We start from the raw sequence: 27,908 nt of genomic DNA on the forward strand, positions 1-27,908 counted from the left end.
TCTGGACTAAGTAAGAGAGCATAATAAACTGGTGCATAATAAGTTAGAAAAATATCAGAAACACAATGGTTCATTGCTCGTTTGTATCCCGAACATTATTTTAGGCAGTGAATTCCCTTATGAAGTAGGTCTGAGCCCACAAGAGAATTAGGAGTGTCATCAACACAGTGGGTTACCTCCATCAGCCCTGCATCCTCTACTCTCAACTAGAGAAAGCCAGCTGCTCTGTCATAGGTCATCTGCAGGCTCTTCTTGTCCTCAGTTTGGCTGGAGAGGACAAACTCTACAGCTCCATGGGCTTTTCCTGATGAATTACCAGCACCTGGTGGATACTGAGTGACAGGCTGTCATGGCCTTTGTGTAGCAGAGAGCGAGCCCACCAGACTTCTCTTTTTTATTTTGTATGTGTAACCCTGGAAAAGCAGAGTGACTTGTTGCCTCGGATTTCCTGTCTTCAAATGAAGATGAAGAGTGATAGCTTTGCCCAGGCTTGTTTTCAGAGTGAGCTGGAGCAGTCTCTGAGTTGTACTTCTAATGTTACTTAACCCATAATAGCTCCCACAATGTCCATGCTACAAGATAACCTTTAAAATATATCTGAGCAGTTCTTGGTTCAAATTTTATGTTTATTCAGGTATAAATATGTGTAAATGTTCACTATATTTGATGCAGCATCATTGCCCTAGTGGACAAAGAGAGTTTGATAGATCTTGATATAAATTTAGGACCTGTCACTTAACACCTATATAAAGTTGTCTGGGGAACTAGATGAAGTTTTCATAAACTTGAAGGGTTTAAATTTAGCAGAATTTAGCACACCTAGTGTGCTTGGAACATAATTAAAGTATAGGTAAAATAATCATAAAGATAAGTATAGGTGCCGCAAAATAATGGGAGCATTATGAGAGCATTAAAATTTTAGTTTTTCCAGGCTTTTTGTGGTTATAACATGTAGCAGATATTTTAAACGAAGAGTCTCTTAAAATCTTATATTTTCACTTATTATCATATATAATAAGGCCATTACAATTTCATGTTTATTAAAACACTTAATTTCCTCTATTTACAATAAGCATAATATCTAGTGGAGAACCAGGAGGTATAAGAGGATCAAATTATAGAAATAAATATCCTTCCACATGGCCAATGGTCTGTGGTATTCCACTCTCAAGAGGCTGTGCAGCCAAGTCTTACAAATTAATTCTGAAAGGAACTGGATAATTTCTTCATGGGTAATATCAATGCTTCACTTTTAAGACTATGTCTAATCAAATATGCTGCCACCTATTGCTATCCACAGGGGTCAGGAAGAACATCTTTCTACCCTGGGCCTTGCACACATAGCCAAAAGCCATGCTCAGCACTGGGATGGTTTTAGCTTTCTTGTTTCTTCTATTGGGCCCTTGGGAGGCTTGCTTTAGTAATGGACCTTGGATTCAAATGAACACTTGGCAAGTGCAGAGCACAAAGTGCTTTTGCAGTCAGCCAGAATATTGTCTATTGAAATGAGGGTAATACAAGAGAAGCATTTGTAACAGGAAAACCGTGAAGAGAGTAATGCTTTGACAAGAGGGAAGAAGAAAATGGAGTACTGAAAAAAAAAAACTGTAGGTTTTTCATGAGTAGATGGAAACGCGTTGGCTGTAAAGTGAAATTTACATTAATATTACAAAGCTTTCTTTTAAGTCTTATGCATTACATCTTTAAAAAACTGTTTATCTCAAATTATGAGTGTTATATAATCAAGGATAGTAACACCTTCCTAGAATCTTCTTATTCCTCCAGGATTGTACCAAAAGCTTACATAAGAATGATAATTGTAGAAGTATAAATTGATTCGTGATGGCAGAGTTTATTTTTGTTCATTTCATGGTGCTAAGGATCAAACTCAGGTCCTTGTCATGCTAGAAAAGGATTCTACCACTGATATGAACCAAAGGCTCTTGTTTGCTTCACACAGTCACTATGCATAGTGAGGCCTATAATGTTTGATCATCTGCTCGCTGCCTCCTAGTGCTAGAATATCAGATATACACATAGCCAAAGGTCAGTTTTCATAGAAAAGAATTATAAACGTGTGGCATACACAACAAGACAGGGATAATTCACTTCCTGATCGTGTGATAATGATTTGCTTACTGTTTGTTGTCATATTTTCTAATTTAAAATTAATAATTAGTGGTATTATTCAACTAATTTTGATCATAATTAAATGAAATAACAAATGTATTGGAAAACATTAATCACTATAAAATTCCCATTGTTTTCACACTTTCTGTTTGTATATTGTACAAAGCCTGTATTAACATTCTAAGGAATAATTGTTTAAAACAGGCTAGAGGAGGAAATTAAGCAAAATGAGTCAAATACTTTTTTGTTTCATTTTGTTTTTGAGAGAGGATTTCTCTGTGTAGCTTTGGTTATCCTGGACTCCCTTTGTGGACCAGGCTGTCCTCGAACTCATAGAGATCTGCCTGCGTCTGACTCCTTGAATACTTGGATTACAGGCATGAACCACCAAGCTGGCTAAAAGTTACTTGAATGGTTGCTTTTCTTTCTCTCTTTTTCTCTTTTTTCTTTGTTTGTTTCTTTTGTTTTTGTTTTTGAAGACATAGTTTCTCTGTGTAGCCTTGGTTGTCCTGGAACTCTCCCTGTACACAAAGGTGGCCTTAAACTCACAGGGATCCACCTGCCACAGCCTCTGGAGTGCTAGGATTAAAGGCATATAAGACCACCACCCCAAAATAATTTTTATTTTAGTTTTTGACTATAAAATTTGGCTATAGATAGTACATATCACAAGTCAGGAGAATTGAAGGGATTTTGTATGTGTTGTGGGGATGGGGATTAAGGCTATGCACAGAAACTCAACGTGGCATTTTGTTTAGCTTTTATTATGAAACACGCTGGACAAAGTAATAATGGTAAATAAACAAAATACTCATCTAGGATAAAATGCCAAGTATAAGTAGTCACTCAAATTTACTTTTTTTTTTTTCCACACAGTAACTTCTCCAAGGTGCATAGCACACAGACACTTAGCACATTGTTTCACTAAGCTTGCTTTGTCTTCAAGTAGGATGGTAAAGCATCAGCCATGGAGACCTTGCCACATCACCTTTTCTTCATGGAAGATAAAGGCTCTCTCATAGCGTGTGATGTGGGCTGGAGGCCAACAAGCAACAGCATCTCCAAGGGTTCAGATTTTTCTCTTGTCATTATCTATCAATAAGACAAGTTCTGTCACAAGCTCAAGGGACATCACGTATCTCCCTAGTACTTACTCTACCCGAAGCCGGCATCAGACAGAGCCCTTGGGATCCTGGCATAGCAGAAAGCAAAAGGAAGCTGGGAGGAGAGCATAGGTAGTAGATAAAAATCGACTGTTATTCTGCTTAAATTCCAACTGAATTGGACAGTCTCTGCTTTTAGGCAGTTCTCAGTGACACAGTTCCAAGGAAAGAAATTCTATTTTGATTCTTAGAATTAGGATGCTTGTATTGAGCTGAGGTTATTCTTCGGGGTGGGGGGGTACTATGTGTGTTGTCTAGTTTTTTTATGAATTCATTTATAAGGCATATATTCATTTATAACGTAAATTTTCTAGACTGTTCCTTAAGAGACATTTAACTCTGCCGTGTGTTATTTCGCTTGCATAGTCTCCCCCATTTTTGCTGACTCTCTGTCCTCTATTGCTTTCTCACCTGACTAATCTCTGATGTTCATTCTCTTGACGTAGAGCATAGTTACTTTTGGTAAGACCAAATTCAGAAGAAATAAATTTTAACAAAACATGTGCTAGTGTAAAAGCCAGGCTTAGTGGCTTCGGAAAAGGTCCTTGATGGAGTTGTATGTGATGTAATCTGTGACTCAAGACACAGAAAGGGGCAAAGTGGGTTGGAAATGGAATTGGGACACTGTAGGAGGGACAAAGACCCTGTGACAGAGAGGGAGGCCACACTTGTGGGACTAGGGATCCTGTCTGGTTTAGTTAATGAGTGAAAAGGTAAGAGGGTATTCAGAATGACCCAGAGAAGCTTGTGGAGGGCTTTGAACATGAAGGAAAGATGCTGTAGTTTTGTTTGGAGAGTACATATAAACCATTTAGAAGTCTGAAAAGGAGAGTAGCACAGTCTAGTTTTTACTCTAAGAAATACCTATGGGAAAAGTTAGAAAATTCTTTGGGTGAGTTAATTTTAGAAAAAGAGAAGAAAAATTTCTATTACCTGGTGGTATTATTTCTAAAGTGTTCTGCTATGATAATGTAGTTCGCAAAAATCTGGATTGTTTTACTAGAATACAGTGATATGCACACTTAATCTTTACTTTTTGAAGTATTTGAAGATATTTTTGAAAATTTTAAGGCTGGGGCCACAAAAAGCAAATATCCTGTAGCATTTTGCCATTGTCCTGTACATATGTACAGCTACGTGCTTTTATACTAAAAAGTATTGCTGAACTAATCTTCCTCCTAGTTACATGCTAATTAAAATATCCAGTTTTTAAAAAGGCATTAATCTTGAAAGCATTCTGCAGTGCCTGTATAATTCTCGAAAAAGAAGACAATTGAAAAACAGTTTCTATTTTAAAAGTATTTTTCCCCTCTTGTTCAAAGAGGTTCACAAACAAGTTAATTTGAGCATAAGATTATTTAGCTAATAACAGGTAATGCCGTGAGTCTCCATTTTTACGTGATCAAACTGAAAAAGGCTAAGAACAAGCAAGGCTTTGTTTAAAAGAAAAACTACAGCTCGTTATCAATGAAAAGATTATAGTCCCTGTCAAAAAGCTTAACAGGTTTTCTAAGTGGTCCCATCACAAGTACAAACGAGAGCTGGTTTTATTTAAATTAAAGAGAAAACACATGGGATTCACTTTTAACTGTTGCCTTAACAGCCTCCCAGTAGCAAAAAGTCAAAAAAAAAAAAAATTGTCATCTTAAAAAAATTTTACCGGAAAGAAAATCAAAACATTCTCACATCCCAGTAATGACACCCTGACACGAAAATGAATGCTTAACAGCATAAAGAACGTGATCTTCACCTCATTCTTATCTCCCGATATTTTGTTGTATTTTTGCTGATTTCTAAATACGTCTTAGTCACATTTCTGTTGTTTCTAACCTAAAGCATTAATCTCACTTAAACTCTTGCACTATTTTATTAAATTATTTAACCTGTAGCAAATATCAGGGTTAATTACTATATTTTATGAACCCCGAGCTTTCATTTTGGAACAATAAACACTGAAAAGTAAGACCATTCTACTCTGCTGCAACTGTCATCAGAAAAACAGTCAAAACCCCACTGTACTCACTCGTCAGCAGTGATGGACGTCTGGTATATCAGTGACTGGAGAAAGAAAGGAAACCCTACAGGGGTTTCACATAGAAGAAAGAGACACAATCAGCCAAGCTTTGTAATTTGGAGTACATAATATACTTGAGGGAGGAACAGAAAAGAGATCTCTGCCTTCCTTCTTATCTCAACTTGAAGCAGTTGTAGTTATAACAGCCTGTATTACCATTCCCCCTGCCCATTTTTCTTTCCTCCCCCCCTCCTCCTCCTCCCCCTCCTCCTCCTCTTCTTCTTCCTCTTTTTTGGTTATTCAAGACAGGGTTTCTCTGTGTATCCTTGGCTGTCCTGGACTCATTTTGTAGACCAGGTTGGCCTCGAACTCACAGCGATCTGCCTGCCTCTGCCTCCCGAGTGCTGGGATTAAAGGTGTGCGCCACCACGCCTCACTTCAGTTTTCTTTCACATTCAAAGAAAACAAAGAGAAAGCAGAAAATGCAGAAGGGAAGGCAAACGAGAAAACGTGAAGGTAAAGAGCATCATGTTAAGATGCTATATAATAACAATGATTTGGTGTTCAGAAATCAGTACCCTCTACCATATCAGTCTTAGACTGGGACGTTTTAAGTGCAACACATCCTCTCTGATGAAGGTGGGATCTCTTCTGGGGCAACTGAGGCTTGACAATCAGATTTTTATCCATGTGCAGTTGATTTATGTCAGGTAGACCGTGAATGGCACCAAGATTGTTCTAGAACTTCCTGAAGCTTCTTAGTGTGAGTTAGCCAGCACCACACTAGAACCAGTGTCGCCTTCATGTCCTGTCAGTAAGTGAAGTGGGTAGTTTTGACTTCTAGTGCTGGAACGCAATGTGTGTATGTAGTGCACTTTGACAATCCCACAGTAAGAACGTGAATGTATTTTCCCAGAAATAGAATTTTGTCAATGAGTATTCCTTTATCGATCGTAGGCAACTTTGATATACTTCACATTCATTGATCTGGGTCAGTGAACCTAACAAGCTTTACTTGGCACGTAGAATATATTTATTCCTGTGAAAATATTCTTTAAAAATAATTTAGCCCCAACCCACCCCCAAAAACTTTGACCCAAAATTTACCCAGCCTACTAGATGTGTAGGGACAGAGAAGATAGAACACAGACTGAGGGAATGTCCAACCAATGCCTGGCTTGACCTGAGACCCACCCCATGGGAGAGAGCCAACCCCTGACACTATTAAAGATACTCTGCTAGTCTTACAGACAGGAACCTAGCAGAATTGTCCTCTGAGCGGCTCCAGCCAGCAATGCTTTGAGACAGATCCTGAGACTCACGGCCAAACATTGGATGATGCCTAGGGAGTGTTGTGGAAAAATGGGGAGGGGGAGGAGAAAGGGACCTGGAGGTGACAGGGGCTCCACAAGTAGACCAGCAGAGCCAACTAACCAGGGCCCAGAGAGGATTGCTGAGTCAGAAGTGCCAACCAAGGACCATGCATGGACTAGACCTAGGTGCCCTACCCAGATGTAGCAGATGGGCAGCTCAGGATTCGTGCGGGTCCCAATGCAACTTGATGAGCTGGAGTGGATTGGAAGTGGGGCTCCCCTTTTCTGAGGAATAAGAAAGGGGGTATGGGAGGTGGGGAGTGGGGTTGGCACTTAGAGGAGAAGAGGGATGGGGCTACAACCAGGTGTAAAGTGAATAAAAAATAATTTTCCTGGCATAACTTCTTACGGAGTACTTAGAACTTATATTAATAAGTCAAATTCGATTGTTTTTTTTTTTTTTAAATTGGGCCAATTCTGAAAGTATGCAAGTAGACCATTAAGGTACTCAAACAATATGTAGTAAGATATTTTACTCAGAATTGCTCCTTTTGAGATTATACTACGATTACACTATTTTTCCCTTCTCTCTCTTCCTTCCTGGTTCTCCCACACATGCCTCCATTTTCTCTGGCAAATTCGTGGCCCCTTTTCATTAATCGTTTGAGCTTGTGAAGATTTTTGGTTCCGTTCTGTGTCCTTTTATTATTTTGCTTTTGTTATATTAAAAATAAAACCTGACAACACCTAATAAGTTATTGTATAAGAGGATTTCTTCTGGGCTTATCCACCATGGCCCCGATAATCTGTAGTCTATCATGGCCAGCTAGGTGTGACAAAAGATGGCTCTGTCCAGAGAGGAGGGAACATGAGTCAGTTTGCTCATGTCTCTCTCCTTGAAGTAGAGAGCTGAGAACTCCTCCAGCACCTGGCAGAGATAGAACCCATGGGCCTTATCCCCCTGTCCACCTTCCCCCCTATTCACACTACTTCCTCTGGCTAGGGGTTACTTCCTACAAATTCTGCAATTTCTCAAACCAGGATCATCATCAGTGGAACAACTTCTCACAAACCAGCTTTTGCTGAACTGTTCACATTCAAACCATAACATCTAAGATGAATACAATATTTTGTCTGACTTTTCTCTGTCCCAAGTTTAGGTAAAGGGTTTACAGTTTTAATTCTCTAGTGTCAGGGAGGCTGCTGCGAGCATTAATTAAGAAGCTTACAAAAAGTCTCACTGCACGCTGCAATTTTGTTTTCTGTGATTCGAGTTGGAAAAAAACGTAAAAGCCTGTGTTTGGCGGTAGTCAGATGATTGTTTTAGTACTCAAGTGATACCTTGGTACTGGCATGTGTTTGCCGTGTTTAAAAGGAAACCGAGGCCACGGATTTCTAGCACCTTAGCATCCTTTTGACGGTCAAATGAAAGTGACTTCTCATCTTGGGACTTCTGAGGTCCTACTGTGAGCAAGCAATGTAGGTGGTTTTGTTTTTGTCTTTGTTTTCCAACTGTGTTTCAGGAGTTTCTACCACAGGACCCCTGGGCATGGGAAGCACCACCACCAGCACCACCCTCCGGACGACGACCTGGAACTTAGGGAGGAGTACCACCCCATCCTTGCCTGGCAGAAGGAACCGCAGCACCAGCACGCCGTCCCCAGCGGTGGAGGTGCTGGCTGACATAACCACACACCTGCCTTCCGCAGCCTCCCAAATTCCAGCTATGGAAGAGAGCTGCGAGGCAGTGGAAGCCCGAGAAATCATGTGGTTTAAGACCCGCCAGGGGCAAGTAGCGAAGCAGCCATGCCCGGCAGGAACCATAGGTAAGGCCGCCCCAACCGGTCTAGCCCAGGGCTTCCTTGATTTTACGTAGCTGCTTTCACTTGAGGTTCTTTTTTTTCTTTTCGTTTATTTCTTTCTCTTCTCTTGTTTCTCTCCTCTCCTCTTACTCTCCTTCTTTTTGTTGGTATCATCTGTTTTATTTATTATATTTGACCATGTCCCCTAGTTAGGGAGACCTGGTGACACTCAGAGGAAAGATAGCAGGCTAACAAGAAGAGACTTGATACCCTATGAGTATATAAAGGGGGAGGAAGTCCCCCTCAATCACAGTCATAGGGGAGAGGAGAGTAAGGGGAAAATGGGAGGGAGGGAGGAATGGAAGGATACAAGGGATGGGATAACCATTGAGATGTAATATGAATAAATTAATAAAATAAAAATAAAAATAAAGATTTGATTAGAATATGAGCTCAATCAAGTGAATGCGGTATTGTCAGCATTTGATCACAGAACCTGCAGAAGTCACAGGTGAGAACCTAGTAGAAATGCCTTTGAGTAGTAGTTTTCCTTTAATGTTAGTTCCTGGGAACAGATGATGCTCCACAGAGCCAGGTCCTTCTTGTAACATCCCTGCACTGTCATTGGATTGCTTCCAGTTTTCCTAGTAACAGTGGGTAGATATATCGGTAGCAGAAACTGAGGTGTGTGGACTTCTACATTACGTGGTGAACATCGATCACATCTCAAAGTCGGAGATCTGCCTGGCTCTGCTTCCCAAGTGCTAGGGTTAAAGGAACGCATCACTATGCCTGGCACATCTTACATTTAAAAAGGAAGAAGGCATGATATCTTTTTTACCAGTTATGTAGTAGTTCTCTTTGGCCAAAGGCACCTGACATGGTCACGAGACTGTTGGTAGGAGCCATCTCTGATTCACAAGCATCCATTTAAGAGCAATCGCCTCTGCTTCTTCCAGGAAATAATTAAGAAATAGATAACTCTAAAACTGTGTTATTTCTACCACAATTCATAATATTCCAAGGTGCAGCTATATTTACCATTTTTAAGACAAATACTCTGCTTTTCTTGTCATTTGCATTGATCTTCATAATACTTGAGACATTGACAAATATTTGCATGGTTCCCCAAAACATATAAGTAAAGTAAATATACAATGGCTATATGTACATTTATTCTTATAGACTGTCTTTGAACATTATTCACTTGGTTTCTTTACCTGTGTGGATATGTCATTTCAAATTACATAATACACAGAGTGCTGGCAACAGCAGAGATTGTCTTGGTTTTTATAAGTGCCCCCCCATTTTTTTTTAATTGTTAGCAAAGTGCTTAAAAATTCAGCACCACCTTTTTTTTCTCCTTTGAAAAGGAATAGGAATATTTGTTTCTAAGGTTTCCCGATGCATTAGAACCGGAAAGTTTCTTCAGACTTCCTTCTTTCTTCTCCAAAAGAGAAGCAATAGCATCCTTGCTGCTCCAGACAGTGTCTGCGAGTGTCAGTATAAAGTCCTTTACGTGGAAGCACTTTTAGTGAGATTCTGTGAAAATTAGGCAAGAGTTTTAGTGGAACCCTTCTGAAGTTTTCCCAGGGCTTAGGGGGTACTATCTGTAGACCAAAGCCTAATGCCATAGCTCTCTGCATTCTTCTTAGACCCCCAATGCCAGGCCTACACAGGTTCTCACTGAATTTTTCTCTTAGCTGCCTCACTTTCAGCCAGCCACAGCCCCATTCAGATCCGTCCTCTATTCCAGCAGGGACTCTGAAACCTGAATTTAATCATTCTTTTCTTTTTAATAATCTTTGTAAATATATAGCGGAATAGACCAAGGGGCTTTATGGCCCAGCTTTGTTGCCTTTCAGTTTCACTAAATACAACTCCCTTGCCCAGCAGAAACCCCATTCAAAAACCCTGACATCTCCCAAAGGCGACTTGTTTCCTCTACTGAAATGGCCTTCCTACCTGTTTTCTGACGGCCTGCATTGCTAATATTGTCTCGCCCCTGTACACTGAACAAAAAAAAAAAAAAAAAAAAGGTCCGTGAAGATAAGCTCTCCATGGTTGGTCTCCGTTCATGAAATTCTTCCCCACACCCGCCGTAGTTGCCAACAAGAGCTTCAAAACACTGAGTCCTTTTAAACTGTTCTTTAACGTTTGTCTAATGGCATTTGATTTCCAAAGTATTGTGTGTGTAGTTCAATAGACACTACCTCAAATGCAATTATCTAATTTTTGCCTTCGCTTAAATATATGTATAGCAAAAACATAAAGTGATTCTGAGAAATATGTTTTGAGTATTTGAAATCAGAGTGTCTCTTTCTTTCCGCAGGTGTATCAACTTACCTATGCCTTGCTCCTGATGGGATATGGGATCCCCAAGGACCAGATCTCAGCAACTGCTCTTCTCCTTGGGTCAACCACATAGCACAGAAGGTAAATACGAAGCCCATAAGGGAGGCTTAGCAGGCTCTGTCTCTTTGTTGTTGATTACTAGTGCTGAAAACCAAATAGGATACTCTAAAAAATTAATCTGCGGCAGTTCATTTTAATAGAATTGCATTTTAATAGAATTTCAAAGTAAAAGACAGCTTCTAATACATGACGTGCTAATTCCAGGATTCTCTTGTTTTTAGATTGCAAATCCATATTCTAAGCCAGGCATTATCATTTATAGTAAGTTTATTATTAATCAAATTTCTATCATACTGTGAGCTACAGATATGAATATCCACAAGGCATTACCCATCAGCAAAAATGTAAGCTTACATGCATATGGATTTTTCTCTGGAAATAGTAAAATAATACAGAAAGCTCTACCTCTGGAACCCTAAGCCACTTGCTGAATGTTGTGTAACCTTAGTCATTTATCAGTGCTAAAAGTACACACATGTGTGACGGGATCGTCAGACTCGAATTTGGGCTTATTCAGTTGCAATATGTTGAACATTTTTATTATTAATGCACTGTGGGGCTTTGAATTGATTTCATTACAAACAGACACCAGATGTGCATTTATGCCAAAAGGGCTATGGGATGGATCCTTATTACAGCAATTTATGTGGATTTATGCACTTCTAAAATGCAGAGTCCAGCTATAGCACATTAGCCATGCAGTGGAATTTCTGAAAGACATTTTTTCCCTGAGAAATATTACAAATGATAGCCTTCCTAAAAGCCTGCCTGTGCCATTTACTCTTTTCTGTATTTGTTTTTAAGCAGGCTTATCCCCCAATAATATTCTGTATAATAATCCATAAATACCTACCCAGTAGATCATTTAGCAAATGAGCTATAGCTGTGCACTGTCGATCAAGGAAGAACGGTGGTTTTTTTACTGACTCTGTGACTCTCTTATATATGCATCGCCACACTTGTTGCTATTCATAATGATGCTTCTCCAATTTCAGCACTGTTCCTGCCACAGCTTTTATGTCCTTTGATTTTATTACAATGTAGCTCAGACCCTGGGGCAAATAATTCACTGGATGTGATCAGACTAAGAGATTAGCAGCGTCTCTTTTTACATTAGCAACTTTAAAAAGTTCCCTAGATACTTAGCCCAGGGGTTAATATAAATTCAATAATAATTCACCTAGAAAGTGGAGTGTTTTCATGATAATTTCTGAATATGGTTGGGCTATTTCATTGCAGAAATTACCAGGGATGACTTGAACCGATAATGATAGTTAATTCCCTTTTTTCCCTCCACAGCCCTGCTAATCTTAGGACAAAAGAGATAATTCCTTTTAAAGACTAGACAGCTGTTGCCCATTTGATTCATGGAGGAGATGTTTTGTTTTATAATAAATAGGTCTTGTTCTTCCAAAGCGTTTTTGCTTAATCCTGATGGGTCTATAAAGTTAGGATATATTGTAATTACATTCAAATTAAAGGATTTATTCAGCTGGAATTTATAACAGTGATTTAAATTTATAAAGTTCTCAGACGAATATTTTGAGCTCCCTCCATCACCTTCAACAGTGGAGGCTCAGGGAGGCTGCTTCAGGTTGTCCACCTGTCGTTACGGCACTCTGCTTACCCACACACTGGCCAGCCTGTGACGCAACCATTCTTTTCACAGTCACAGGTCCTCACCATCAGGCCTCCTTCACTTCATCCACCCTTTCTTTCTGCCTATCTGTTATATCTGCTACTCTGGGTATGAATCACACAGGAAGTGAGTCCTGCTTTCCCTTTCCCCACTTCCTTTACTTGTCCCTTCCCTGCCTCTACTTTATTTCCCCCTTTCCAGTGGCCTCTGATAAACTGCCGTGTCTGTGTGTGTGTGTGTGTGTGTGTGTGTGTGTGTGTGTTTAATATACTGCACTGAAACACAGACATGTCTACCTGTACAGAAAGTTAGGGAGTGAATGCTCCCTGAAGCATGATGCCCCTTGCCTTATTACATGTCTTACTTTATTTGGTGACATAACAAAACTCATAGACTAGGTGGCTTATGAACAGCATACTTTATTTCTTGTTCTGGAGGCTGGAAAGTCTAATATAAGGTTGATAACATATTCAGTTTCTGGTAAGAGCCAGCTTTCAGATCCAAGTAGCTGTTTAATATTGCTTTCATAAGAGTACCAATCCCATCTATGAAGGCTTTGCCCTCAATATTCAATCCATTCTCCCAAATCATCACCTTTTAATCACATTGGTTTCATCTTACACGTTTATATTTCATTGTTTACATAAAGTTCCTAATAACCACCCCACCGCCATGATTTTATGACTGCTAAGGAACACCTGGGGACTTGAACTGAAAGGACCCTGAGCTGAAGATTTTTACAGCTGAAGTCTAGTGAACAAGACATTAACCTCTTCATCAGTCTCCCCATCTATAAAATAGGATAGATCCATAGTTTGAAATAAAGTGTGTAACTTGTTATTTATTAGCACTACTATACATAACAATTATACAACAAAAAAATCTAGGAAGTTTTATTTAGGTGAACAAAACAAACAATATTTGCACTAAAAAAATGAATTATTCTGTTATCCCAACCTTCAGTCTAGAAGGAAGAAAACAAGCAATGAATATTGGTGGTAGAAACTTGCATATTAATTTGGTTACTTATATAGTGATGAAGTTAAAGCATAAATGTCATGTGACAATAGAGGGTGGATTATATTTCACTAGAGAGAATTATGTTATAAACTTATAAAGAAATTTGTTATAAGAAAACTAGCTAGAGTACTCCCATGATAATTGTTTTTAATAAAAAGCACACCTTGTGCAAGAAAGGGGGGAGAAATTATACCCAGAGGATCTCTATTCCAACAAGAAGTGGGTATCTAAAAGTAGGAAGATAGAAATCCTCATAAACTTGGGGGCGGGGCGGGGAGAGTAGAGGCTAGATATATACGGATAAATAGATGGATGAAAAGTAAAAGGAAGACAAATATGCAGACATTTAAATGTTTATAGATTGACTGATCTGCAAATTGACTTAAAATATTTTTCAGTTTTTATTTGAAAAGAAAACATGTTAGATCAGAGTCCAGACTATGAACATATATGTGAAAACAAATCCTGTCCTCTTACCCACCATAATGATGACTATAAAATTATCTCTGGCATCAACTTGAGCTCAATATTGAACTCAACATGTCAAAAATGGAATTTATAGTTTCTGTTTTGCATACCTGCAGAGTGCCCTTTATTGTATTACCTCACCAGTCTGTTTCCATTTCAGTCTGTGGTATGATCATTTTGACCAGCTTTCATATTATGTACATGCTGAATGAGGAATGCTTCCCTCTGCCTGGCTTGATCCAACTATTATGTGAAAGAGATCTGGCTGAATTGTCACAGATAATGGTTTTATTTTCCTCATGACAAACTCAAGTCCCCTTTATTTTGTTTGTACAAAAGCTCCTGGCAGATTTGGAGGTGTTTTGAAAATAAGTATAGAGTTCTAGACTTTAATTTAACGTGTTTATGATATGAAATAATCCTCTTATTTTCCCCAGAATGCCAGGTTGCATCCTGCACCCTAATTCTTACAGGCCTTATTTAAACTTTCTTAGAGTTAGAATTGAATCCATGTAAATTGTTTCTTCCTCTCATCAGAGACTGTGGATGTATTGGGCAGTAGTCTCTAGGAACAGAAGCAAGAGACTAAACATGGCTACAGAGAAGGGGTGCAGTAGATTGACTTACGCAGTAGGAGATTCATAGTCCAGCAATGCCGGTCTGCACTCTAGAAAGGCTGAGAACGCAATTCTGAGAACTCCATAGCTGCCCAGTCCACCAGGCTGATAGTAGATGCTCCAGGTTGGATGATCCAGCAGCGACAAACAGGCCCTAAAAGTTCTGAAGGGTTCCTGAAGAGCTCCTGCTCTTTAGCCCACATTAGAAAGCCAAAGAGGCTGGGTTCCAATGTCAGAGAAGTGTGGCCACCACAGTATTCACAACAGAATAGAAATCCCCACAGGCAGGGCAGAAGGCGGGACAGCAAAAGCAACATCACTTTACTTTTGGCCTTCTTCGTATCTTGGCACTGTGGGCAGGTACTGCTGGCTCTGGGAAAGGGTCTCCCGGCCTTACTGAAGCCTTCCTGGACACACTCGCATACACGTTCCCAGAGGTATATTTATGAGATTCATTCAAGCTGGTGATCAAGGATAAGCAACACTCTGTGGTTTCTAAAACTCTAGACTGACTTAATTTCCTTACGCTTTGTACATGTGTACATTGTGTTCATGTACTCACATGGCTCAGCCATACAGTAGACGAGGTAGAGCCCTCCAACAAGGAGTACCTTATACAGTGATGCAGAAGGCGATTTCTGCATGTTTGCTGCGCCTCAGTGATGGCTGATAAACAAATCTCACAAAAAATTCTCAAAGCTTCTCTAAACTTCTAATTAAAAATAGTTTTTGCTTGTGTCCAAGTTTAAAAGTGCGCAATGTATCAAAATAGTATCTATTTATTCATAACTGTGGTAGTAAATAAGAGCAGCTGGGTTCATCTCCACTGATAAGTATAATCATACCACATCAATACAGGCATTAATATACTAAGTCATAGACTACTCACAAAATGTCTCACTATGTGTGTGTGTGTGTGTGTGTGTGTGTGTGTGTGTGTGTGTGCGTGTATTCTTACTTATAAGAAACAAATTTACTAGCATCTAATGAAAAGCCTTAGTGACATTTTAATGACTTCTTTAAGCTAGGAAAAAAAAAGTTTACTTCAAATATGCCTCTGCAAAAAAGACTTGAAGCGGATTAAAAATATGTATGCATTTTAATATAGAATTAAGTCACTGCATCGCACAATAACTAAGGCGAGAAAAAATAAGGCTATCAGGGAGATCTTTCCGAAGCAATGAAGAGAATGTGACCAGAGAAGGTCACCAGGAAAATGTGGTCATGAGAGTGAGCTCAGATTATGGGCACGGTGGGAAAACCTATTCGGTGGTGTCGCCATCAAAGTAGGTAAAGCCGAACCTGGGAGGAGTTGCCTCCCTTACTTCCCACAACACATATGATCTGGAAAGTGACCACGAAAGCTCCTCTTCAGCCAGGACTCCCTCCCCACCCGACCCCTAAGCCTAACATACCCAAGTCACCCCTGACTCCTTTCTTTCACTTTTGATTCTGTTAATCCATCTTTGGAGGTATCATGCCAGTGCAAATCTGGACAGCATATTCCCTTTTTTTCCCAGCGTTCTCATGAGCAGGGGCTGCTTCTCCTCCTCCAGAGCTCATTTCTCCAGCTGCCTGAACTCCAGCTAACGCATCCTAGGTGCAGCTAGCCTTGCTTCATGCCCCTCCCTCCCCCAGACTTTTCCTTCTGCCTGGAAGCCCACACCTGCCTCCATCTCCTCTCTTTTTTGCTGCATTTCAAATTAAACTGTCCTCAGAGAAGCATTTCCTAAATCATTGTTTACCCTCACATAGTCCTGGTAAAATTCTTACTAACAGACCTCTGTATCTCCCTGGCTGTACCTGATCTTGCCCTGTAGACCTGTAACTCAGAGATCCTCTTGCCCCTGTCTCTTAATGCTGGGATTAAAGACCTGTGCCACAATACCTGGCTTGCATTTTATTTTCTCTTTGTTTTACCTATAGCTCTCTGTCTTACCCAACCACAGTTATTCTAGATATTTTAAATTTTACATATTGTCTTATTTCCTTACGATGTTCTTTCTCACTAAGAGCCTCCTTCAGCATTCCATCTCACCCAGTAACACTAGACTTATTTTTTTCAAGGTTTCACATAGTTTCTGCCTCCAATTGTCCTCCACCGTTCTTTTCCCTGTGCTATGTTCCCATGATGTGTACAGGCCCGTGGGACAAATCGAATCGGGGTTCACCTGAAAGAGGGAGTGGGGACTGAAAGTACGGTACAGAGATGCGAGAAATAACCGAGTCAAGTCTAGAAATTTCTGATCAAGACTCACTTTAATGCCGACTAGTAAGAACAAATATAGAGCAAGGTCAATAGGATCTATTCTAATCCCGCTCACCCTAGCCTCCAGTCAAGCATACAATAGCCTGAATCGCTCCCTGTAGAACTTCCTAGTTCTCTGAGTAGTTCCCTGTAAGAACTTCCTTGATCCTCTGGGTAGTTCCAAGTTGAGACTTCCGTACTTCTTTCAAAGGTAAATAGTCCAAGGATAGCCTAGAACACAAGACCTCGTGAGGCAAAGGTCAGCAACTCGAAGGTCACAGCATGCAGCCTAAGCACAGGACTTCTGACATGGCGGAATTTGGCATGGCTCCCCACAATCATAAACACTTGTGTTATTATAGTTTCATTGCTCAGTTAATATTATCTCCTCTCATATCCATTACTCCTGCATTCAACTTCAGTTTTTCTTTTTTATCATTGCCATGTCCAGATACCTTAGAATGAGCGTCTTAAAGGAACAAGGGTTGGCTTGGGCTCAGTTGTGGGGAAGGTGAGCTGGCAGGCAGATGGTTCCCTGGCGGTAGGCTCAAGCAAGCAGGAAGCACAGTGAGCAGGAAGTGGGGCTGAGTTCTCAAACATTCATGCCCACCCCAGTGACCCGGTTCCCCCATCAAGGGATACATCCTAACATACTACAGTGTCTCAAGACAGAACCAACAGTAGAGGACCCGAGAGCAATGCACATTTCACATTCAAGCTGGACCATAAAGACCCCAAGTAGCAGAACATGAGGTGATCAAGAGCGAATCTTTAATGTCTCATTCTTTTTGTGGTTTATTCAGTTTTAAGGTTCGGAGAGACAGAATCATTTTAGGAATTTTTAGTTTATTTAAATTTTTTTTCACATACCTTGTTCTTCCTCAAAACTTTTATGGTATTCAGTCTCAGTGCTCGTGTGCATGGTAGAGTTGTTTTGTCTTAAAAAGTAAAGCACCCCAGAGCCGGGGTGGTGGCACACAACTGTGATGTCAGGACTAGGATGGCAGAGGCAGGCAGATCTCTGTGAGTTCAAGGCCAGCCTGGTCTACATAGTGAGTCCAGGACAGCCAAGGCTAGATAGGGAAAACCCAACAGCAACAACAAAAACAACAACATCTCTGAGTGTACTTTTTTGTTTGTTTGTTTGTTTTATTTTAACAGGGTTTCTCTGTGTAACCCTGGCTGTCTTAGAACATCCACTGTTTGTCTGTATTCTGCCTCCTTATTCTAGGATTGCAGCCATATGCTACCTTGCCCAGTTCAATCAAATATTTCTTGAAAGCTAAATATGGTTACTGTTCTGAAGATAATTGATTAGTGAGTCAGTGTGTCCCATTACTGCAGCGTTCTGTTATCAGCATATATGTAAACTGCAAGATTATTTGCTGTCAGCCTTTATGTCAGTCATTATAGTATCTTGATTTAATAATTTATTTTCAATGTTTCACAATTATACATGAAAAATATGTTTATATATGAGAACCATAACCCTTTTTGCATTTTATTTCCAAACTCAATTATATAATAATATTGAAGAGTATGTTTGTACACTCTAAAGTAAATAGACAGAAATTTCAAGTATAAACATTCTAAAGAAATGTATGAAGCCATTACATTATACCTGGTACACTCTATTTTTGTTTCTTTAAATTTATTTTAATGCTTTCTGTAAAATTCTGATTACTGTACTTTAACAGTAACTTTAATTTGACAGTAATAATATTTTAATATATTTATATAATGTCAAGATATATATTTTTTAAACTTATAGCTTAACAGTAAGGATTTTTTCTTTTATTTCTGAATTGTCAAACTTTGGTATATTTAAGTGTATTCATATATATATATATGCAGAAATATATATGAAATGTTTTATAAGTAGTATACTTCTAGAAGTGTATTTTAAAAAATGATATTAACAGTATTAATCTCTTTCATTCTTTTAAACTGTTGACATTGTACCTTTATAATTGAGCCATTCTATAAAATCTTAACCTCTTTGGACTTCAGTCACAAGCTTGATTGGATGTTTTTGAATATTCATATTTTGACATCTGAGGATTATTTCTTATATCTAATACCAATAAGATGGTATCAGTAGTTTGCTCCGTACAGAAGATATATAACTATACACTCTTGGACATAGTTGATGGGAGTAACATTCATTTCCATAACCTTGCCAGTGCTTGCTTTTGTTACATTTCACTTTAGGTTTTTCGGTGTGTGTGTGTGTGTGTGTGTGTGTGTGTGTGTGTGTGTGTGTGTGTGTGTGTATGTGATTTAAATTACCTATATTATCCATCCCATGTACAGCAAGCATCCCTGTGAGGACCCTAGTTCTGTAACTGCTCTAATCAGTTTGTGTCATCCTGAAAAAGCATTGGGAGATAGTTTAAAAAGGTTTTGTTTGTTTCTTTAATCTATACTGTCAACCTTATATAAAAAAACAGAATAAGAAAACTCATCCTTAAAGAGTGATACTCATATATTTAAATAGTGATGGGTAGGTTGTAGTTTAGAAGGATGCATATAGGATGCTCCCTGGAAAGTAGAGAAGGTTTCTATAGAGAAAGTTTTTCTTGTATTCTTTTCTATTGTGATAATGTGCTACAATGTTTTAGACACTCAAAATATTATTTAAATTTAACTCTATGAGTTTAAAAAGGATAATGAACATTATGAACTTGGACGTGGTACTTATTAACCTCTTAAGAGATATTTCTCACATCATTCTTATGAGCAAATTTTTGTTCATGTTGTCTTGTCTCAAGACTGTCAAGTATATTCAGGAAGTCACAGAATATTGTCCTTAGTTCCTTTAACACCTTTAGGTTTCATACTATTTTTAGATAGTATTTTAAAAATCAACATGTTTCAGAAAGGGAAAACACAAGAAACCAGGGAGCAATTTGCTACTTGATGTTCCAGGAGAAAGCTTCTTTGGTGTTCTGCAATAGGGTCAAGATCACTTTGAAAGCAGGGGTTTTACTGAGAGTAAATCTCACAGATCTTAGAAACCGGTGTGTTCACTTTGTAGTCACTTAATGTACCAAATGCTCATCGCGGCATTAAGGGAAGTGTGGACAGCCTCTGAGAATATAGAATAGGGACCCAAAAGAAGCTCTCATCAAACTCCAATTTAGAGAATGCGGAAAATAGTGGGACACACCTCAGATATAACCACCCGAATGGGTAACTGAGGTGAGAAGTAATCTTTAGAAAGGAATTTCCTCAAAAAGCCTCTTGAAGACAAGACTTTAAAGTCTGGCTTTGAAGAAAAGGATGAGTTATCAGGAAACGTTATGGAGTGCTCTGAGGTAAGAATAGTGTTTAAGCACTGTTTCGTGCCTCAGTAATTCTGACTTCCAAAAATAATTGTTAAAGGAAACCAATGAAGATACTTATGGAAACATCTTTTCCTTTCTACTTAAAAAATTACAGCTAAAATCTGGAGAAACAGCTGCCAATATTGCTAGAGAGCTGGCGGAACAGACTAGAAATCATTTGAACGCTGGGGACATCACTTACTCAGTTCGTGCCATGGACCAGCTGGTTGGCCTCCTGGATGTACAGCTCAGGAATTTGACCCCAGGGGGAAAAGACAGTGCAGCCCGCAGCTTGAACAAGGTGAGAACTCAGCTGTGTCTGTTTTCCAGTTTGAAGTAAAATCAGTAAGATGTTCTTGCTTAGATTTTTTTTTCTTCCTTCTTCAGAGTTGTGTGGTTCTAAAAAAGAGCAACACTTGCATTCAACCGACTTTACTATTTTATTCTACTTATGACTTTATTTGATTTTTTTAATTTAGAGAAATATGTGCCAGGTTCATCACATGTATTTTGTATGTAAAATTGTACTTTTGGTAGTACTTTCTCATTTTTTAATGTTAAATTGTAGCAAGATTAGTGTAGATGAATGCAACTGGTGATTGTGTCCTATGCACTTCTTTATCAAAATCATGGACAGTGTAACGAGTGCTTAATCAAAAAGTGGAAATTTAGAAAGCATTAACAAAAACATATTAAAATTCATTAGATTTTTTCCTCCATTGGATTTTTTAATGAGATAATTTAACATAGTTAATAATACTTTAAAATACTGCTAGGGCAAGAAATTGGATTTTAATATATACTTCATTTTAATTTTTTAAATGACTCAGATTTTTGTCACATAACCAATGAAATTTTGAGTGTTTTACTTCCGCAAATTTTAGTTTTAAGTAAGGAAATTTAAATATGTTGCATTTGAGGAAATATGCTATATGATTTTTTGTATTTTAAAATATCTTATATAAATTATAAACACAAAGTGCATGCTGCATATTTATAAAGAATATAATTTATATATGTCACTAAATATTACATAGTACACTAACCTCATGGTATCAAATAGCATCAAATGTAGATGCTCTCAAATGGTAGGTGTTCTGAATTCCATCACCTGGCTATTAACATAGTCTTTCCAACCTTAAAAATAAAAGGTTTTGACAGGAGAAGACTAATGTTCCTCTAAGAAATTCATTTTTAAAACATTCCCCTTTTGACTGAAAAAAAAAATGCAGATAGGTCCTTTACTGCCTGTAGTTCTCTGTTTTGGTGGGGAAAAGTCGCCACTCATTAAATTGCAGAAATGTTTTTATATAGTGGTCATTCAACATTAAAAAGTCAGATATTTTATCTGGCAGATAGCTCTTGCTACAATGTCTTATTTGGTAAGCAGATACAATTTTAGTCTTTATTTATTAGATATGATATATTAAGTTTCTTTGTCATGCTGAGCAAGAGGAGGTTATTGTTATTTTCACTTGTATCCTGATAGAATCACAATTAAGGCCCTAATGGAATAAGGGACAGCTGCCTGTATAGTCTGGCATGCTGTGACTTTAATGTGTTGTTACCCTAGTTGACTTGATGCTACTAATGAATATGGCTGCTAGCTATTCTTATCATAATGGGCTGGGAGTACTGATTTCTATTAATGTTACATATCCATAACATGATTTGTTATTGCAAATACTTTATATCTTTATTTAAAAGTGGTGTTGATGTCTGGGGCTATCAGGTAAAGCTACCACTTAATGTCACTTCTAACTGGCTACAGCTAATCAGCTTGCTTAGGCTGAATATCAAATAACTACATAATGGGCAAATTTCCATTCCTGAGGCTTTTTAATGCTCCCTTTTGTTTCCCATTTTGGCTCTCTTCAATTGTTTATATAATGCAGTTTGTCATATGTTAATTTGCATGAAGGGGTAGGGAGATGGGAGGGCAAAGGTTACTCATGTGCTTGCTGGCTTGCTCTCATTTCCTGTGGTTCCTTACTTCCCCTGAAGAAGTTACAGCCCATCCGATTTGCAAAGTCAACTAGGTACGAATCAATTGCACTCCCCATTGAAATTCTGGAGGGCTCAGAGCCCTACATTACTGTGATCTGCATGACAGCGTTGCTGATTCACTTGCACTTATTCTGACTTCCTTCTTCGGCAGTTACTGCTCCCTCATTGAAGAAAGCATGAATTAGAGTTGGTACAGTATTAGCTAGCTACACACAAAAAAAGTGTCAGAGTAACAGCTCCATAAAACTGAATAAATTCTATTTTTTTCAAGTCATGGCTAATGACCAAGGGAGCTGAAAAACACGGGGGGGGGGGGGGGGGTTGGGGGGCGGAAAGTTGAAATCCCACAGTCGGGTTTATAAACATTTGGGTCACTCATTCAAACAGTGTGAATGAAGGGCTGTTGATTATTCATTTTAGCACCAGGAAAAATATTTGGGCCTGAACAGAAACTTGTGTCAACAAAAACAAATTAAATCAAGCTTCTTATCCCACTAGTTTCTAAAATGCTTTCTATTTGGCCAAGCCTGTCAAGCGGAATTCTTTAAGAAATAAAAGAAGCAGCAAGTCAGGAAATGAATCACACTCTGTTAATTTGAAGTTGTCTGACTTTTGGTATTTGTCCCGTAGGCTTAAATAGTTACAATGAATGGGCATTTCTATCTATCTGTCTATGATAGATATAATAGAATAGAATTTTTGAAGGTATGAATGAACACGTAATATGAACACACGTCAACCATCTAGGCTGTCTTGAAAACCATATATAATCTCTTTCAAATAATGGGTTCCAAACGTTTTTTGCATAACTGTCTCCACTAGTGGCTCATGAATGAATAACTAATGGAATATGACGTGGATCATTTCACATGAATGTATATTGATTTGTACTAATTTCTACTAAATGTATTCAGAGGTTTCTTTCTATCAACAGCTTTCCACCATCTGTTTTCTTTGTGTGGGCTGTTCTGAAAAGGGGTTTTGGACACTATATTGCTGCTGCATAGCCTTCGTTTTCTTTTATGAAAAATGGTGAATCAAAAAGTAAGGTGTTAATGTAGATGTTTCCTTTTTAATTTTTCTTCTGTCACTAACTTGTTTTTTCTATTCTGTGTTTAATCTGCTGTCTTAATGGACTCAGCTTCAGAAAAGAGAGCGCTCTTGCAGAGCCTATGTCCAGGTACTTTCCGTGTTTTTATAAATGTGTTAAGTTGTCGAATTGTCTCTTGGTGGTCGCGTGTATGGGCATCTGCGAGAAAAATGGTAACGTGCCGTATTGAGCTCAAGGAGTTTGAGGGAGTGTGTGCAGGGTGGGGGTTTAAAGAATGGGTCTCTTAAAAAGAAAGCTGATGCTGCCAAGTTCTGCAAAGCATGAGGAACGTAGACGGGAGAGAAGGTAAGGGGCAGCTTGACACATGAACATTTTCATCTACGAGCTGAGTTTGATAGACATGTAAATCTCTGTTTTTTCTTAGAGTTACATTATAGGTTGGATTTATACACAGAGTGACCTGTTCATAGCAATCAGAGTCATATAAGACAAGATACAAAATAGGGTATTTGAAATAGTCTGTTCTAAAATATAACTCAAGACTGCAGACAAGATTGTGACTAGGCTAGTCTCTCATTGAGATGATATGTAAATGTAATATTTACCCATATTATGCAAATATAGTTTCCAGACAATACCATTTTCATTGGGCTTTGTTATACCATGTTTTGTTAGGGAATGTTGTGTTTTTGGTTTTGTTTCATTTTATTTTAATCTATCTATCTATCTATCTATCTATCTATCATTTCTATATTTGTTTTGTTTATTTATTGTTTCCAAGACAGAATTTCTCTTTGTAACAGCCTGGGTGTCTTGGAACTCTCTTTGTAGACTAGGATGTCCTCAGACTCCCAGAGCTCCATCTGCCTCTGCCTACAGAGTGTTGGAATGAAAGGTGTGCACCACCACACCTGGCTGTTTTTATTCCCTTTGTTTGTTTGTTTTGTTACTTATTTGTTTTCTAAAGACAAAGGGGAATTCTGAAACCTGTGCCTATGAATTTCATGTTCTCTACCTGTAAATCATAGTCTATATCTATATCGATACATCTAAATCTATATAAGGAAATCCATTTTTGTTTGGAAAAAAATGACCTCAGGAGCCTCATTGCTGTTTGTGAAGATTGACAGTACTTAGTCAAAGCCGTAATGGTTTATTCACAATTACATATAACATGGAAACATTGGCTTTGCACCACAAACTCTTAAGGTCTTTGGTTGATGTAAATATTAGATATTATTTTGTCCTTTCATGTTTTTCCAATGACCTGAATATTCATATTTATTAATTTTATAGGTAATATAAAGCTGGGATATTAAATTAATAATTAGAAAGCCACTTAGCTAAAGTCATATAAAAATAAACTGGATGACCTTAGGGGAGGACCATTCAGGTCATGAAAAGCACATTATGGGTAGACAATCTCATGAACAAATGCCACATCTGTCTCTGCTTAGACAATCAGTTGTTTGTTTAATTTGGTGATATTATTTTCTCTTGCCCTATTTTTAAAAACATACCATTGCCTCAAAACTGTTAATAAACAAAAGAGATGAAATCTCTGTCCTAGATTTTTAGCATCTGGTAGAGAATATTGATGAGTTAAAGTTCTGTTCAAGCCGGGCATGGTAGCGCACACATTTAATCCCAGCACTCGGGAGGCAGAGGAAGGTGGTCGCTGTGAGTTCGAGGCCAGCCTGGTCTACAAAGTGAATCCAGGACAGCCAAGGCTACACAGAGAAACCCTGTCTTGAAAAACCAAAAAACCAAAAAACCAAAAACAAAAACAAAAGCAAAAAAACAACAACAACAAAAAAAATAAAGTTCTGTTCATCTTTCTTTTAGTATCATATTGAGGAAATAGAGAATTCACCTTGACTAGTTATGATGTTTTCCTTGTCTTTTCAACCACTCAAGGATGTGTTAAAAATGTTTACTACATGCTAATCAATTTTCAGACATTTCAACTGTCCACCATGTTTCTATATGTAAGGCAGAAGTCATTTTTTTCCTTACCCATCTCTAGTCTAATGGCCAAGGCCCTTTTAACACTACCTTGAGATGTGACAGAGTAATTTATTTAATATAAGCTGTATGGGGCTGGAAAGCTTTGAAAAAAAGTCAGAGAAAAATACATATTTTTCTGCTTACACAATTGAGGGGGAGTGTACTTGGACAAAGTGAGTGTGTCGTAACCTCCATATACTGAGAACATAGCCGACCGTGTTCACTCAGATTTCTGACATGTCTGGGCCTCTGATCCTCTTCTTTGAAGATGCACAAGTATCTCTCAAATGAAGTCATACAATTTGCTTCAGAACAAGGTCATGAATTTTCTTTCAATTTTGTAACCTTCTCCCTTGAAGAAAGATTGGGAAAAGTTCAAGTAGCTTTCTGCATCTCGTGATGTCTCAAATGCCATGGTGCCATATTATGGGACAGGATACTCTGATCCTTAGTCTTATTAATTTGAAACTTGGATTTCTTTTTAAAGAAAAGAATAGAATAGAAATAAATAGTATCCTGTTGAGTTGTGATTCTGAAGGCTTTAGGACGGGTAAATCACTTAAAAGAACAAAGTAATTTGAATATTGAAATTAGGGGTCTTAGATTTTACTTATATTTATTTTATGAAACAATGAATTTTCGTGGATAAGAAACATTAAGACTATTTTCCTAAGGTCTCAGAAAAACATCCCTTAGGGGAAGCATAGTAAGATAGGTAGGGGACGGTCCCCATTGCAGAAAGGCCAGGAGCATGTCAAAGCCCTGCCAGGATTATTTTCAGTTGTAATCCATGCCATTTTTTAAATGCCACTTTCGGGGTAATTAGCTTTCTGGTATTTAAATCTATGAAATGCATGGTCATTCAAACATGAATCTCCAATGGAAAATTAATAGCACAGTTTATTCAACAGCTGATTTCCTGGTGTTATAATTGACTTAGCTGTGAATAAGTGTTTTAGCTATTGACTAAATATCTAGTGAGACACAGTACAAACAGAGGCTACTGGTGACATGGAAATGCTCTGCTCAATAATACAAGATGCTCCTTCTGATCCTGTACAGGGCAATTCCATAAGGTGCAACAGTCAAATGATGTAAAAGAATCTGTGACTGGACTCGTGAAGAGTATCTTACCCATTGCTTATATGTTCGAATCACACTTGGTGCTGTCTGTGAAATAGGTACTGATGTACTTGAAAGGCTTTTGGTATTCAATCTGACATGATTGCTTATCACTGTAGATTCTTATAAAATGTGGCCTTCCCATATACACAAGAAAAGATTCTTTTGAGGATGTGTTTGACTACCTTGAGTCCATTTACCTTTCAGCTAATTATTTTAAGAGGAGGAGACCTGGTGGCACTCAGAGGAAGGACAGCAGGTTACCAAGAAGAGACTTGATACCCTATGAGCATATACAGGGGGAGGAAATCCCCCTCAGGAACAGTCATAGGGGAGGGGAATAAGGGGAAAATGGGAGGGAGGGAAGAATGGGAGGATACAAGGGATGGGATAACCATTGAGATGTAACAAGAATAAATCAATAAAGGAGAAAAAAAAGAGGAGGAGAGTATTTTACGTATTATAAAAGAATCCATCTTTAATGTTTTCTTGTTTTATAAATCTTAGGGTTTTACTGTGATGTATGAAGAGACACCATGACCACAGCAGCTCTTATAAAGGAAACCAGTTCGTTGTGGCTGGCTTACAGTTCAGAGGTTTAGTCCCTTGGATCATGGTGGGAAGCATGGTGGCAGGCAGGTAGACATGGTGCTGGGGAAGGAGCTAAGCGTTCTGGATCCACAGGCAGAAGGAAGAAGAAGGCACTAGGCCTGACTTGAGCTTCTAAAGCCTCAAAGGCCCCTTCCTGGTGACACACCCCCTCCAACAAGCCCCTCCTAGTCTCACTCCACACCTCCTGACAATGGCACCTTCCTATGATCTTGTGGGTAAGTTTTTCATTCCATCCACCAACCATACCTTTTAGCCTAGGCAAAAAACAAAAGCACGACCAAAGCATGCCTACCAGCTATTCATTATAAATGACCTGTATGTGAGGAATTTAAGCTGGGATGGGTTTATAAAATTATATATGAATCTTTAGAAGTAGTAAACTTGCATCCTAACATTTTAAAAATACGAGTCTAATACAATTTACTCTCATTTATATATGTGATTTATGATAAATATATATCAATTACTGAAAGATAGAACATGGCAGGATTATAGATTAAAAGGACATTAATTTGTCCTAGATATATAAAGTCTGTCTTGGTAATGCAGGTCTGTTGTTTAGGGGATTTAGGTAGAAGAAGAGCTTAGACCCAGAGTGACTTCAGTATCAGCCTGGGCATTATTTAGTGAGACCTTGTTTCAGAGCCATCCTTAAAGGCTCTGCGATATAGCTAGTAACAGAGCATTTTTTTTTTTATTTATGAAGAGAAATTTGAATGTTATAGCAAGGGAGATAAGACTGTATTAGCAATGTAGTAAAACACCTATTATAATGTAGTGTTACCAGAAGGGGACCTAGAGATTAGAGTTGACTAAAACAGAAAGAGATGAAGATTGCCCAAGGTCACAGAGCTAATACTGATAACATCAGGGCTGCACTCCTCATAAGCATCTTGGTTTTTTTCCATGGAAGCAGAAAATAACAATGGTTTGTTATAACACTGAGGACATTTG

The 27,908-nt window shown here is 38.4% G+C and overlaps 1 protein-coding gene across 27 annotated transcripts in view; it reads left to right on the forward strand.

Moving 5' to 3' along the window:
- ADGRL3 (adhesion G protein-coupled receptor L3) overlaps positions 1 to 27,908 on the forward strand; it is a 737,803-nt gene that overhangs the window by 556,186 nt on the left and 153,709 nt on the right. For 24 of the 27 annotated variants that reach the window (XM_084758697.1, XM_084758684.1, XM_084758710.1 and 21 more), the window contains 4 exons: positions 8,144 to 8,446; positions 10,755 to 10,858; positions 20,271 to 20,456; positions 23,304 to 23,342. In XM_084758697.1, coding sequence (XP_084614823.1) covers positions 8,144 to 8,446; positions 10,755 to 10,858; positions 20,271 to 20,456; positions 23,304 to 23,342 — 632 coding nt within the window. The remainder of the gene's footprint in view (positions 1 to 8,143; positions 8,447 to 10,754; positions 10,859 to 20,270; positions 20,457 to 23,303; positions 23,343 to 27,908) is intronic. The other 3 variants (XM_084758709.1, XM_084758689.1, XM_084758691.1) reach the window with 1 other exon arrangement.

The sequence above is a fragment of the Acomys minous genome, assembly GCF_964271855.1.
Source record: "Acomys minous genome assembly, chromosome: 15".
Taxonomy (NCBI): Eukaryota; Metazoa; Chordata; class Mammalia; order Rodentia; family Muridae; genus Acomys; species Acomys minous.